At 46.7% G+C, this 15315-nt stretch overlaps 1 protein-coding gene across 2 annotated transcripts in view; it reads right to left on the reverse strand.

Annotated features, from left to right (window-relative positions):
* The window catches only part of bcl2l12 (BCL2 like 12), a 48340-nt gene that overhangs the window by 2357 nt on the left and 30668 nt on the right, over positions 1-15315 (reverse strand). For both annotated transcript variants that reach the window (XM_060902320.1, XM_060902319.1), the window contains exons 2-7: positions 13845-14013; positions 13454-13712; positions 13150-13342; positions 9841-9948; positions 9630-9700; positions 8896-9156 (exon numbers count right to left, since the gene is read on the reverse strand). In XM_060902320.1, the coding sequence (XP_060758303.1) occupies positions 8896-9156; positions 9630-9700; positions 9841-9948; positions 13150-13342; positions 13454-13712; positions 13845-14011 (1059 nt within the window). In that variant the 5' untranslated portion in view covers positions 14012-14013. The remainder of the gene's footprint in view (positions 1-8895; positions 9157-9629; positions 9701-9840; positions 9949-13149; positions 13343-13453; positions 13713-13844; positions 14014-15315) is intronic.

The following is a 15315-nucleotide window of genomic DNA, read 5'->3' on the forward strand; positions in this document are numbered from 1 at the left end:
CTCCATGGATGATCCTCCACTGGAGGTCAGCCGTCCGTTTTTCAACAGGCGGCTGATATAAAATCCGCCAGCAGCCTTTAGGTGTGCAGTCTGAAGTAAAAACCTGAGTCCACCTCGACTCCCTGACTTCAGCCAGAGAGCGGAAGTTCAGTATTTTCACGCAGCTGTAGTAGAGCTGCTTCTTTCCGCAAGAGCTGAAGTTGCCCAGCGCTGGTGTTTTCAGGGACAGAAGCAGCCCGCTCTCCTCTCGCCACTCCTCAACAGCAGGCCTGACGCTTAGCGCGGGAAAGATATAGTCCTGAGCCTCGTGCCATTGGTCAATTAGGGCATGGTTTTGGGCGTATACCTTCAGCGGTACAGTCAGGGACTCCCAGACCTCCTCCACCATCTTCCTCAGCACCCTGGAGGACCTGATGTTAGTGACTCTGCCAAGGCTTTCTGGAGATGTTCTTATCAGGTGGCCCAGTTTAACAATGCCAGCCTCGACAAACTTGGCTCTTAATGATGTGGAGGAAAGTGTGGTGGCTGCGAAGAAGTCATTGTGGAACAGTGGCTCCTCAAAGATCCATGCACCAGGTCTTGTGAACTTGAACATCCTCCACACTTCAAACACTGAGTTGTAGAAAGGTGTTATTCCAGTCAGGTCAACTTCAGAGGATCTTAAGAGAAACAGCTGCTTGTCCAGTCCCAGCCAGCCTTCCTTCTTCAGAAGCAGCTGAGCAGAAGTCAGCCGGCAATAGCCAGAACCGTATAGTAGCCTCTGGGCTGTCTGCAATCTGAAGGCAGCCGTTCTTGAGAGGATGTCCATGAGACCGTGTCCTCCCACTGCTACAGGGAGGTAGAGAACCGGTGCCTTCAGCCAATGTTGACCCGACCAGAAGAAGTTCACCAAGAGCCACTGTACGTCCTTCACGAGGCCTGGTGGTGGCACTAAGACGATCAGCCGATGCCAAAGAGAAGAGGCGTCCAGGTTATTAGCTATCAGAACTCTCCCCCTGTAGGACAGCTGGGGAAGCAACCATTTCCATTTAGACAACCTGGCAACCACTTTCTCCAGCACTCCCTCCCAGTTCTGCTTTTGGAAGTCCTCACACCCTAGGTACACTCCTAGAACTTTGATGCCTCTTTTTCCCCACCTTAGGTTCTCAGGAAGATCAGGGATGTCTCTTACGCTCCACTGACCTATCAAGCAGGCTTCACATTTGTCCCAGTTTACTTTGGTGGAAGAAGCTTTTTCATACACTGCCAGGCTTTCTTTAAGTTCCTGGGTATCTCTCTGATCTTGGATAAAAACATTGATATCGTCTGCATAAGCTGATACGGCGACAGGCCGGCTCTGAGCCAGCTCTGGGAGACATAAACCCTGTAACCTGCTCCTCAGCCTACACAGGCAGTACCGGTTCAGCCAATATGCACACTACGCACGTTGCGTAGGGCCCCGCAAACTCAGAGGCCCCATGGGGGGAAAAAACCCCAAAAAACGTGACGACGTGACCATCTGTCGCGCTACTCGCGCACGTCAGATTCCCAGTGCATGTGCATCAACCTAGCAAGATGAAGCGGAGTCATCCCTCGGGGAGTGAAAAAAGGAAAAAGAAACTGCATGAAAATGAACAGCAGGAACAGCAGTCAGGTAACTTTCCTCTCTGGGTGGGAGGGGCGGGGCTAGTCGGTGTTTGACCTACATAACAGGGCGGTGAGCCCTGGCTGAACCCCGGACGGTCTCCGTGTGCGTCTTGCTGGCTTCTACAATTTAAGTGTTATATCAATCGTTCTGAGTGTAGTTACACCTGCACTTGTACAAAATGGAAAGTAATGGATAAATAGATTGAATTTTGTTTGCTTGGATAGCCCACAGGCAAATATAGATGCAGATATATTAGTGAATAAATAAAACTCGTGAAATATTAGGACAATGGTGCTAAATAATAATCTAAAATCACCTACATTTTAAGTACAGTATCTGAAGGTAAAACAAGTGCAGCCAATTTGATGGAGCTGAACTGATGGTAGCCTTATCTATATTTTATATGCTTAAGTTTCTAACAAGCAGCACAGAGTCCAGCCAGTGGAGGGACAGAACCAGATAGGACAGGCACAGATGAGCCACCTTCAACCAGCACAGAGGAGTCATATGCAGCTGCCTCAGCCAGTACAAGCAGCAGCACAGGTCCAGTACAGACACCGTTGTCCAGTACAGACACAGGGGAAGAACAGGCAGCCTCGGCCACGATTCACACAACCACGTGTGCACAGCAAGCATCAGAAGCCAGCTCAGACCCTAAAGCAACAGTCTCTGCTCCACCAAACGATCCAGCAGACTGGCCCCCAGTCTTAACGGACTGTATGCGGACTGAGTTAGTGCGCAGAGGTCCAGTCAAGCCAGGGTAGATTTTTCTTCCCACAAAGACAAGTCCAGAAGAGGATTCCATCCAGGATTATTACAGAGACGGCTGTCAAATGGTGAAAAGGTTAGCAGGAGCTGGCTTTCATACTCCGTGAAAAACAGCGCTGTGTATTGTTTTTGCTGTAAGCTCTTTTCCACAAAAAACACAAAATAATAGGAGAAGGTGTTAATGACTGGTCAAATACCAACGCCATTCTGAAGCAGCATGAGGGTCGTCCTGAACACACAAGCGATATGTGTTATATCATATTATTGATGATTTTGCATCCAGAAAGTGCAGAAAGGGACATTTTTAATGGTGAGTAATTTGTTACACATTTAGTTCGATTTGATTTGGTCTGTATTTATTTGGAGTTAGACCAACAGGTGGCGACACTAGTGCAATATGTTTAAAGGGGGGGATGAGTGGAAGCACTGGGTGTCAGGTGTGACTGTTGAACATTTTGGGGTTCAGTTAAGAGGGGCCCCTTAGCAGAATTTTGCCTAGGGCCCCATGGAGGTCTGAACCGGCTCTGTACACAGGAGAGGTTCAATAGGAACACTGTAGAGCTGGCCTGAGACGGGGCAGCCCTGTCTGATCCCTCTCCGAACTGGCACAGGGACTCAACCCTCCCCCCACCTTCACTAAACAGCAAGGCTGACTGTAGAGCAGTTTTACCCAGGATAAAAAACTCCCCCCGATTCCAAAAGCCTGCAGTGTGAAGAGAAAACCATGATCTACACAATCAAAAGCCTTTCTTGATCAATGGATATGATGCCGACATTGACATTATAAAATTTACGGACATCAAAAACATCTCGTATTGAAAATAAATGATCAAACATTGATCTGTCTGGGATACAATAAGATTGATCTCATCTCATCTCATTATCTGTAGCCGCTTTATCCTGTTCTACAGGGTCGCAGGCGAGCTGGATCCTATCCCAGCTGACTACGGGTGAAAGGCGGGGTTCACCCTGGACAAGTCGCCAGGTCATCACAGGGCTGACACATAGACACAGACAACCATTCACACTCACATTCACACCTACGCTCAATTTAGAGTCACCAGTTAACCTAACCTGCATGTCTTTGGACTGTGGGGGAAACCGGAGCACCCGGAGGAAACCCACGCGGACACGGGGAGAACATGCAAACTCCACACAGAAAGGCCCTCGCCGGCCACGGGGCTCGAACCCAGGACCTTCTTGCTGTGAGGCGACAGCGCTAACCACTACACCACCGTGCCGCCCACTTGACATGATGTTTATATTTAATAAAGGAGAAAATAAAATAGCGACCCCGGCACTAAAATTCGTCCTGTGGCTAAGAACATACTGCCCCCCCCCCCCAAATCCACTTCATTTAAATCATCACTGTGTGTTTCCTGGAGTCAAATAACATCTAATCTTTTTTTGTCTAATGACTTCAGTTAATAAAGCTCTTTTCTGTGCATCTCTTCCCCCATTTATATTTAAAGAAGCTTCTCTTAAACCCTGCATGTAGAAAGATAAGAGACAGAGCAATAAAGAAACAGACAGAAGGACCCAGCAGAGATGAAACACCCGGTGTTGTGCAGCCACTGAAACCTTTTATTTTATGACTTTCATTTTCTTTACCATTCTACTTTTGGATTCTCTTAAACCAGGGGTGTCAAACATACGGCCCGCGGGCTGGATCCGGCCCGCTAGATGGTTTAATCCGGCCCCAGACTTGTAGAGAAAAAATTTCTAAGGATGTCAAAAAAAAAAAAGTAAATCTCGAGCCCATTCCTGTGACGACTTATGAATTTTTAAAGAAATAACCGAAATGCTCAATTCAGCCGCTAGGGGCAGCCAAAAACAGCAGCACTGACATAACAAGAGACCCGGAAATAAACAGCACATTTTAGCAACGTGCCCAGATGTGCTGTCTGATTCCATGAATGGCCGTCTTGCCTCACCACTATTAAGTTGCTATGAAAATGATCAAGAGTGATACCCCATTACCAAAATGTCTTTGTCAAAAAGAAGAAAAGTTGACGTAGAGTGCAGAGTTTTCCAGGAAAAATGGACTGAGTATTATTTATTCACAGAGCTGAATACAAACCAGTGGGCTTGGTATGTAATCAACAGGTTGCAGTGCTCAAAGAATACACACTACCGTTCAAAAGTTTGGGGTCACTTTGAAATGTCCTTATTTTTGAAAGAAAAGCACTGTTCTTTTCAATGAAGATCACTTTAAACTAATCAGAAATCCACTCTATACATTGCTAATGTGCTAAATGACTATTCTAGCTGCAAATGTGTGGTTTTTGGTGCAATATCTCCATAGGTGTATAGAGGCCCATTTCCAGCAACTCTCACTCCAGTGTTCTAATGGTACAATGTGTTTGCTCATTGCCTCAGAAGGCTAATGGATGATTAGAAAACCCTTGTACAATCATGTTAGCACAGCTGAAAACAGTTGAGCTCTTTAGAGAAGCTATAAAACTGACCTTCCTTTGAGCAGATTGAGTTTCTGGAGCATCACATTTGTGGGGTCGATTAAATGCTCAAAATGGCCAGAAAAATGTCTCGACTATATTTTCTATTCATTTTACAACTTATGGTGGGAAATAAAAGTGTGACTTTTCATGGAAAACACAACATTGTCTGGGTGACCCCAAACTTTTGAACGGTAGTGTAATATTCAGCACCTCTATGAGACTCATCATAAAGAAAGATTTCACAATTTGTATGGACAATTAAGAAGAGAAGATAAACGAATCGTTAGCTGGTCTGAAGAAACAGCAGTCTGCATTTACTCGCAGCCATGAGGTCAGTGATGGAGCAGTGAAAGCTCGCGACCTTCTTGCAAACGAGTTGGTGCAAGCATCCAAGCCATTTTCTGATGGTGAACTTGTGAAAAAATGCATGCTGAAGGCTGCAGAAGTCGCGTGCCCTGAAAAGCAGTCTGCCTTTGCCAACATTAGTGTGGGGAGTTGGTTCAGGTTGTCAGATGTAAAAATGTATTCACTCAACTGTATAAAAATAAACCAGTTGTTTGAGAGTGAAATGCATTTTATTTCAAATCCATTGGCCTCTCTGTGAATAAACGTGTAATAATCTAGATCCCTTGTGATCAGTGATTCTGTAGGCTACAAACGTAGGCTGAAGCGTAAAGCATAGCCTACTGAAAAAACAACGCTAAAGATTTGGAGTTGACGGGTTATTTTGCAATTATTTTACTGGTCCGGCCCACTTGAGATCAGATGAGCTGTATGTGGCCCCTGAACCAAAATGAGTTTGACACCCCTGTCTTCGACCTTTCCTCAGACCAGTAACATGCTTCTTTAGACAATAACACTTCTTTCCATCTAATAAGTCCATGCCAACAGCTCTCTGAAGTGTAGTAACTGATTTACCGTATTTTTCGGACTATAAGTCGCACTTTTTTTCATGGTTCGGCTGGCCATGCGACTTATACTCCGGTGCGACGTATATATGTTTTTTTTTTTTCACCGCGGAATAACTGGAGCTGATGCTGAGTCTGACGACAGCCACGCAGAAGAAGAGGAAACGGCGCTTCATCTGCCGCTGGAGGCAGAGTTGTTCAGAAGCGACACCGAGGATGAGGAATTCAATGGATTTGCTGATTTGGAATGAAATTATCAGCTTGATAAACTTGATTGACCTGTGTTTTATTATTAATGATAGGCCTATAGTTATTTAAATAAGTTATGTAGTGATTTTAGGCAGTGCTTAATTTGTGAAGTGGGAGGTCCCAGAACGCAGTAGGTGGGTGGGTCCGGCGACTCAAAAAAAAAAAAAAAAAGGCGGGGGATGGTTTACTATAACTTTACGCACATGCGCTTATTGTGTGTGTAAAATAATAATAATAATAATAATAATAATATCAGACATTATGATCTTAGAAAACGCTTTAGTGACAAACAGTTACAGACAGTAATATGTCGTGATATATTATAAAATATTAATTTTTATTAGTCTATATATTAAATTATATATTACATTTATCTTCTAAAATAACAGACTGTACTCATCACAACCGGTTTATTTCACCATTGGAGATCAGATCACACAAGACATGAGTTAAATGACTCATTTTAAGGATTTAAGTAGGGGATTTAAAAGCGGTTGTTGTTTTTTTTTTTTTCACTAGACGGTTGTTTTTACTACCGTACCTGTCTTTGGAGATGATATACCTATAGCCTACTTGACCTCTGATTTGATGAAATAAAATTCGACAAAAATGAAGAATGACACTCCTCGATGATGACTACAGCTTTAATAACACAGATGAAAGAGCCATGGGGCGATAATAAGCCCTACCGGTAAAAATATTCTAAAAGCAAACTGATTAATGCATCAGGCTACTAATATTAGTTATAATAATAATAATAATATAGGCTATTAGTAATAACGATAGTGATAGTATTAAAGATAGTAGTAGATATTTAAAATAATCAGACTGGGCTACTTACAGGGCAAAGGGCGCGTTATCACTGCTCAGCTGTTCGTTTATTAAATAAACAATGCAGTCGCGCAGTAACCGCGCGCCGCTTATCAGATACAATCACAGATTCCATGGATAGAATAACCCTTCAAAAAAGTGCGACTTGTAGTCCGGTGCGACATATATATGTTTTTTTCGTCTTCATAATGCATTTTTTGGCTGATGCGACTTAAACTCCGGAGCGACGTATAGTCCGGAAAATACGGTAATAAACTTTTCAACAACCAGAAAATAATCTTTAACGTTCACTTTTTTACTGAAAGTCTCATCCAAAATACTATTAATTTCCTTGAGTGAGTACATTTCTTCGCTTTGAGAAAAACTTTCTGTTCCAGAGGCGCTGTCAGAGTTATACTCCATATCGGTCACACTGTTACCATGACAACCATCCGATTTCATCAACTCCTCTGTCTTCCTCACTGTTGGGTCTAATGTTCAGTAACTCAGCTGAACACTCGGCATCCTGCTGAGATCTCCGCATTCTGACCTCCTCCTCCTCCTGCTCCGTCCTGCCTTCATCAACTCCGCTAAAGCGTTGCTACCGGTATCCGTAGCTCCAGGTGCGGAGCTTCCAGACTCAACTTGAGCGAGAGGATCAGATTCAGATGACGTTGGCCAACCGCTGCCCCCCTCCCCGCCCTCCGTCACAACATCCACGCCGCTGCCCCCCTCCCCACCCTCCGTCACAACATCCACGCCGCTGCCCCCCTCCCCACCCTCCGTCACAACATCCACGCCGCTGCCCCCCTCCCCACCCTCCGTCATAACATCCATGCCGCTGCCCCCCTCCCCACCCTCCGTCACAACATCCACGCCGCTGCCCCCCTCCCCACCCTCCGTCACAACATCCATGCCGCTGCCCCCCTCCCCGCTATCAGTCTCCGCAGCCACACCGCTATCAGTCTCCGCAGCCACACCGCTATCAGTCACGCTGCGTCCCCTGTCCTCACTGACAGTCCCAGTGGCAGCAGCCGGCTCTGCTCCCCGCTGTCTGTGAGGACACGAGACCCGCTTGTGTCCCACATCCCCACACTCAAAACATTTCATGCTCCCCAAACTCGCATACACCATGTAAAACCCTTCCTCGTGTTTAACACGGAAGGAAACTTCCAGTGTTTGAGTCGGGGAGTCCAGAAACATAAACACTTGTCTCTGTAGAGACCGAACGTGCTTCAGTTTATCGTTTTTACAGCCCAAACTCACCGTCCGGAATCCGCTCGCAAACTTCTCGAAGTGCTTCAGTTCTCGCTCCAGCGCCTTGGATAAACTCATATATATTTTGACGTTAGGTTGGCGTGGGGCGGCCTTGGGCTGAGGTGCCCTTGAGCGAGGTACCGAACCCCTGACTGCTCCCCAGGCGTTGTAGTGTGGCTGCCCACTGCTCTGTGTGTGTGTGTGTGTGTGTGTGTGTGTGTGTGTGTGTGCTCACTGCTTCAGATGGGTTAAATGCAGAGGATGAATTTCACTGTGCTTGAAGTGTGCATGTGACAAAGGTTTTTTCTTCTTGATATATATTGCTCTCTATGAGCTGATTAACAAGTTCCTGATGTTTCATGAACACCATCACCGCTTTATTCATGCAGGAAGCGCACACGATGTGTTCATAACCTACTTGTGCTCCGACCGCGAGCAACACCTGCTCTACCGGAACTGTAGGTTGTGGCACTACCCTTACTCCATGTTTCAAGGACAGGGGCGACGTCCTGGGGGACGCCATCCCCGCCAAACAGCCAACACACACACACACACACACACACACTAAACCACACTACCAACAACTGCAAAATAATCAGACAATGAATATCACAAGAAAAAACAAGAGAAAAGTTTTAGAAAAGAAAGTTGCAAGCTCTCAGCCAACACTCACCACACCCTCCACCACCAATCTCCCAGCATGCAGTGCAGACAGAGAGAGAGAGAGAGAGAGAGAGAGAGAGAGAGAGAGAGAGAGAGAGAGAGAGATAGAGAGAGAGAGAGAGTGAGAGACAGAGAGAGACGGTTCATTCCTTACCCATCCTCCCTGACTCTTCACCCAGGGAGTGAAGTTCTCCATGTAGCGCTCAGCGAATCCCTCCATTCGGTGTGTCGCCCCCGTCGCCGTGACAACCCTCCGGGTCATCTCCATGGTGATGGCCACACGCCGCAGGGTGGGGCTCTCGGCCACAGGAAGGGGCGGGTCTACAGCTTCGTTGGCACAGGAGTCAAGCAGCTTGGCGAAGGACGTGTAGGACATCCGGTTCAGCGATTTACGCAGCAGAGGATTAGCATTAATCTGGAAAATAAATATCCAACACATTCTTTACTCACTGATACCATATAATCAAATCATCAACTAATACCAATTCCTCATCAAATCTGATCAATTCATACTAATTAATCACCTAATTTATTAGCAATGCCTTCAATCATGGCAGAAATATACAGGAAACATTCCTGCTCTTGTTCCTGCTGAGTGAGTGAATCAGTGAGCGAGTGAATCCAGTTAGTGAGTGAGTGAGCGAGCAAGCGAGTGAATCGGTGAATTAGGGAATCAGTGAGTGAGAGAGTGAATCAGTGAGTGAGAGGGTGAATCGGTGGGTGAGAGGGTGAATCTGTGGGTGAGAGGGTGAATCAGTGGGTGAGAGGGTGAATGAGTGGATGAATGAGTGAGTGTGTACGAGTAGATGGATGTGTGAATAAATGAGTGAGTGAATGAGTGAAGGCACAATTTCACGTGATGGTAAACTTTCACTCCGTCCTGCTCACCTTCTCATTCATGGCGTCTCCCTCCGCCGTCAGTAAGTGGACAAGTTGCTGTATCATGGCTTCTTTATTGTCTTTTGCACATAATCAGAATCAAACCAGAATTATGAATTTAAAAAACGAGGAAATAAAGCTTGTGATGTGGAAATGCAGCAGGACTCGTCTAACTGGAATGATGGAGAAAAAAAGGATGAACGGAATGTGTCTTCTTTACCTTTCAGTTGGATGGGCTCAGGTTTCGTCTGTGATTTTCTTCTCACGGATTGCTGAGCGATTCGGTTCAACGTCTTGGCCACGCCATCGTAGAACTCAGGAGGATGTACTGGGGGGGGGGAGGAGAGATTTTACCAAACACTTCAGATACCACAACATCTAATCAGAATCAACTTTATTACCAGGTCCATTCTCACATACAAGAAATTTGCTTTGGTGATTGGTGTTTGAACGGTTAACCCTCTGGGATCTTCGCTGGTGAAGCTCGGCAGGTTTAGAATGAATAGGTCATGCATTTCAATTAATATCTTCGCAAGTTTTTACCCTACAAGCATGATAAAAAGTTTGTGTTCAGGTGAGAGGGGTCGGCCACGATCCGTTCTGCTCTCCTCAGGGTCCTGGACTCGTGCAGGTCCTGAAGAGACAGAAGGTTGCAGCCGATCGTCCTCTCAGCAGAGCAAATGATGTGCTGCAGTCTGTCCTCGTCCCTGGCAGCAGCGTACCAGACGGTGATGGAGGAGGTGAGGAGGGACTCGATGATGGTGGCGTACAAGTGCACCATCGTTGTCTTTGGCAGATCAAACTTCTTCAACTGCCACAAGAACATCATCCTCTGCTGTGCTTTCTTGGTGAGAGAGCAGGTATTCGTCTCCCACTTGAGGTCCTGGGTGACTGTAGTGCCCAGGAAGTGGAAATACTCCACAGAGGTCACTGCAGAGTCAAACATGGTGATGGGGGAGGGAGGGTGTGGCAAAGTTCTTCCTGAAGTCAGTGGTCATCTCCACTGCCTTTAGAGCATTTAGCTCCAACTTGTTCTGCCTGCACCAGGACACCAGATGGTCAATCTCCCACCTGTAGGCAGACTCCTCCTCATCAGAGATGAGTCCAATGAGGGTGGTGTCATCTGTGAACTTTAGGAGCTTGACAGACTGATGCCTGGAGGTGCACCTGTTGGCGTAGAGGAGAGAGGATGTAGCCTTGGGGGGGATCCGGCGCTGATGGTTCAGTAGTCAGAGACGTGTTTCCCCAGCTTCGTGTGCTGCTTCCTGTCAGAAAGGAAGTCAGTGATCCACCTACAGGTGGAGTCAGGCACACTGAGCTGGGAGAGCTTGTTCTGCAGAAGAGCCAGGATAACTGTTGAAGGTGGAACTGAAATCCACAAACAGGATCCTAGCATAGGTTCCTGAGTAGTCCAGGTGCTGGAGGATGAAGTGAAAAGCCGTGTTAACAGCATCGTCTGCAGATCTGTTGGGTCGATAGGCGAACTGCAAGGGGTCCAGGAGCGGGTCAGTGATGGCTTTAAGGTGGTAAAGCACAAGGCGCTCGAAGGATTTCATAACCACAGAAGTCACGGCAACAGGTCTGTAGTCATTTGATCCTGTGATCCTTGGCTTTTTGGGGACAGGAATAATGGTGGAGGCCTTTATATGAAGATGTCTGAACACCGAAGACAGCTGATCAGCACAGTGCTTCAGGATAAATGGTGAGACAGAGTCGGGACCTGCTGCTTTGCAGGGGTTCAGCTTCTTAAAGAGCTTGTTGACGTCCCTCTCCAGAATGGAGAGCGTTGCGGCTGTGGTGGGGGGGCCTCCAGGGTGAGAGGTTGTAGAGAGGCCCCAGCAGCAGTAGAGGTGGGGGAAGTGGGGGAGGTGGTCAGGAGCTGGTGTGTGGATTCACAGAGGATGATATCAGGACAGTCCCATTGTTTTTCAAAGTGGCAATGGAACTCCTTCAGTTGGTTGGCCAGGCGTAAGTCATTAACGAGGGGGAGCTGAAGATTTGTAGTTAGTGATCTGTCTGAGCCCTTCCTTTCCAGACAGACGCTGAGTCGTTGGCTGAGAACTGGTGTTGGAGTTTCTCAGTCCAGTCGTTTAGCTTCTCTCACCGCCTTGCTAAACCTGTTACTAGACTCTCTAAACCTGCTCCTGTCCCCACTTCTGAACACTTCTTCCTTTTACACCTTTAGCTGTCGGAGCTGATCTGTGAACCAGGGTTGGTCATTACTGTAACTCACCCTGGTTTGTGATGGAACGCAGCAATCCCCACAGAAGCTGATGGAGGACGTCACAGTCTCCGTGAACTCATCCACACTGTTGGCCGCAGTCCTGAACACATCCCAGTTTGTACAGTCCAAGCACGCCTGAAGGTTCTCCACAGCTTCATTGCTCCACGTCTTTGTCCTCGCTACAGGTTTCCTCAGCTTTAATTTCTGTCTGTGCAGGAATCAGGTGGACCATGACAGAGCGGCCCAGTGCAGCGCGGGTGATGGGCACTGCTGACTGGAGTATAACACTGATCCAAAATATTCTCCTCCCTGGTTGGGTATTTAATAAACTGTCTGTATTTGGGTAGTTCGTGGCTGAGGTCACCTTTGTTCAAGTTACCAAGGATGATAACTCGGGAGTCCGGGCTCATCTGCTCCACACCTAGTATCTGATCACCAGCACGCGCTGTGCGTTCTGCACGTTGGTCTGCGGTGGAATGTAAACACTGACCAGAATAAATGACGTGAACTCATGGGGGGAGCAGAAGGTTTACAATTAATAATAAATGATTCCAGGTCAGGAGAACAGTGCTGCAGGATCACGGACACATCACTGCACCAGCCGCTGTTTACACAAAAACAGATTCCACCACCCTTCGTTTTACTGGAGAGATCAGAGTTACAGTTCGGTCTTAAAAGTTGGAACCCGGCCAGCTGCAGCGCAGAGTCTGGTACGAGTCCGTACAGCCACGTCTCCGTGAAACATAAAACGGAAGATGAGTGAAAGTCCCCGTTTCTCCCCACCAGCAGCTGGAGTTCATCCAGTTTGTTGCACAGTGAACGCACGTTGGAGAGAAACATCGCAAGCCGCGGAGCGTGAAGTCCGCACCGACGGAGGTGCATGAGTGCACCAGCGCACTTTCCTCTCCTCCGGCGTCTCACTGAGTGAGCAAAGCTGAGAGCACCTTTGACCAGAATGTCCAATAAGTCCATGGAAGACATCAGAAAAGTTGGTCATATGTCCGCTGGAGTTGTTCCCCTCATGTTCATGAGCTCTTCTCTGGTGGAAGAGATTCGAGTATCGCAGCAGTGAACTGAGTTTACAAACAAAATAAGACTAAACAATGCACACAGACACACCAACGCAGCCATCCGCGGTGCCCTCTTAGAGGACGCACCTTTGACCAAAGCAACATTTAATAAAATAAATCCATAAAAAATAATAAATTAAATCAACATTTAATAAATATTTTTTTCATCCACAGAAGTAACCTACAGAAATATTAGAGGGCAGAGAAATCGTATCAGTTTTAATGATAAACTCACTGGGTGACAGCGGGGGTGTTGCTGACGCCACCTGCTCTTTCACAGGAAGTGATGTCGGCCGCTGAGGATGCACGTCATCTTTCTTTCCGCCTATTTTCTTTAAAAACCCCACCAACTTTCGTTTGCTCTTCTTTTTCTTTCGGTCACCCGTTTTCCGTTCGCCCTCCTCGTCTGACGCAGAGGATTTCTCATCCTGCCAGAAAACACACAGGGATATCAGATCAATGTATTCTTCGGGATAAAACTCAAACCATTCCTGAGAAAATTAATCAGTGAATCAACGAGTCAGTCAATCTCTGTTCACCTCTGCCAAGCCCTGTGAACCTGAAGCTTCCGGTCTGCTCAGCAGAGCCGGCGGTTCTCCCTGACTGGTCACAGAGCCGTTCTGTGATTGGTCAGCACTGAGGTCCTTCTGGGCGTGTCTTGCAAGGGAGGGGCGTGGCTTCAGACGCCTCTTTATCAGGTTTTTGATGCCGTGTTTCTTCTCCTCTGCAGCACTGATCTTCTCATCCAGAGAGTCCCATCCGCTTTCATCTTTCCCCTGTGTCGCTTTATGCAACATACTGTGTGTGTGTGTGTGTGTGTGTGTGTGTGTGTGTGAGAGAGAGAGAGAGAGAGGGGTTTAATGAAAAGTTGAAACATTGACAATATAAGAGTATTGAGGTGGCTGACACAAAGTGTGTGTGTGTTTTTACCTGTACTTGTTGGGGTCATGATATGCACCCCCGATTCTCCCCGGTCGATCTGCAGGAGGGATGGAGAGAGCATGACGGAGAAAACTCTTCAACACCAAACGCGTCTCTTCTTTCACCTCGATGAAGGACAGACTGGGAGACACAGGACCAGCAATGTCCACTGACATCCCTGTGGGACAGGTACGGGGGGGCGGCGGCATGACAGAGAGAGAGAGAGAGAGAGAGAGGATTTAATGACCATCATGAGAACTTATGGGAAAAGACAGAATTGCTTTTTTGATCAGTGATCTCACTTCCTCTTCACCCCCTCCGTGTGCACGCACTGCTCCATGTGTACACTTATTAATGTGAATGAAAGTGAGCCTTCAATCCCCTGACTGAGTCCAGAGAACAAACTCCAGCTGAATTCAGCAAAGTCCAAAGACACTGACAATCCAAAACGTGTTCATTTTTTCTTTAAAACTCATAAAACTTTTCGTACAAACCAAAAAAGAAAACTAAAGACAGGAAACGTGGTTCAGTCTCAAGGTTTGTGCACTGTTTAAACTTCAGTAAACGTCTGATACGGATTGTGTTTGTACAGAAGATCAGCGTTCCCTGCACCTTTCTCTTTCCTGCTGAAGAGCGTGTTCGGACGAAACTCCGACGGATCTGATCCGACAAGGATCATCAGGAGTTACGCAAACCTGTGGAGTACGTGATCGCTCTGGTGCACGCTGGAGTTACACTCGAACAGCGACGTGAGAAAAACTCAGTTCGTGTTTCAGAAACGCAGCTCATCGTCACGTCTGTAATATTCATCACTCACAGACTGACAGTGAAATCAGCTCCAACACTGTCGAGAAAAAGGTCACGGCTTTGTCCTGGCGAGTTACAGCACGGACGAGTCGATACATGCAACACAATCAGGTCCAGTCAACGTCAGAAGGAGATTTACTTCGTCTCCATGAAGTGGACGACGTTTATTACCGACACGTTTCACTAAAAGAAGTATAAAGGGATTTACAGTGAATAAAAACAGCCGTGTTTTTAACAGGACTGAACAGATCGGTCCTGCAGGAGTGCGATGGGACTAACATATCATATCACGATACTTCAAGTCATTTGGATGATACGCATCACGATATACAATTTATTTAATGAAAAGAGAACGACAAAACAAACAAAACAAACAAAACAAAACCAAAAGAGGTTGCATTAAACCTGGAAATGAAGACGTGTTACACTCTGAGAACACAGAGTCCTGTTTCATCTGTTACGATTAAAAAAAGTTGTAAAAAGGTACATCACAGTACAGATGATCGCTCATGACACGACTGATCAGGATCCGGATATTATATCACCACATCACTCCATATCTATAAATAAATGCAGCAGATCCCCTCCGTGCCCTGTGTGCGGAGCACTCGATGATCAGACGCTGTTAATTAGACTGAAGACAGTGTGAGAGTCAGAAACCCACATCAGCCTC

This window comes from Neoarius graeffei, chromosome 20, assembly GCF_027579695.1.
Source record: "Neoarius graeffei isolate fNeoGra1 chromosome 20, fNeoGra1.pri, whole genome shotgun sequence".
In the NCBI taxonomy this organism is placed as follows: domain Eukaryota; kingdom Metazoa; phylum Chordata; class Actinopteri; order Siluriformes; family Ariidae; genus Neoarius; species Neoarius graeffei.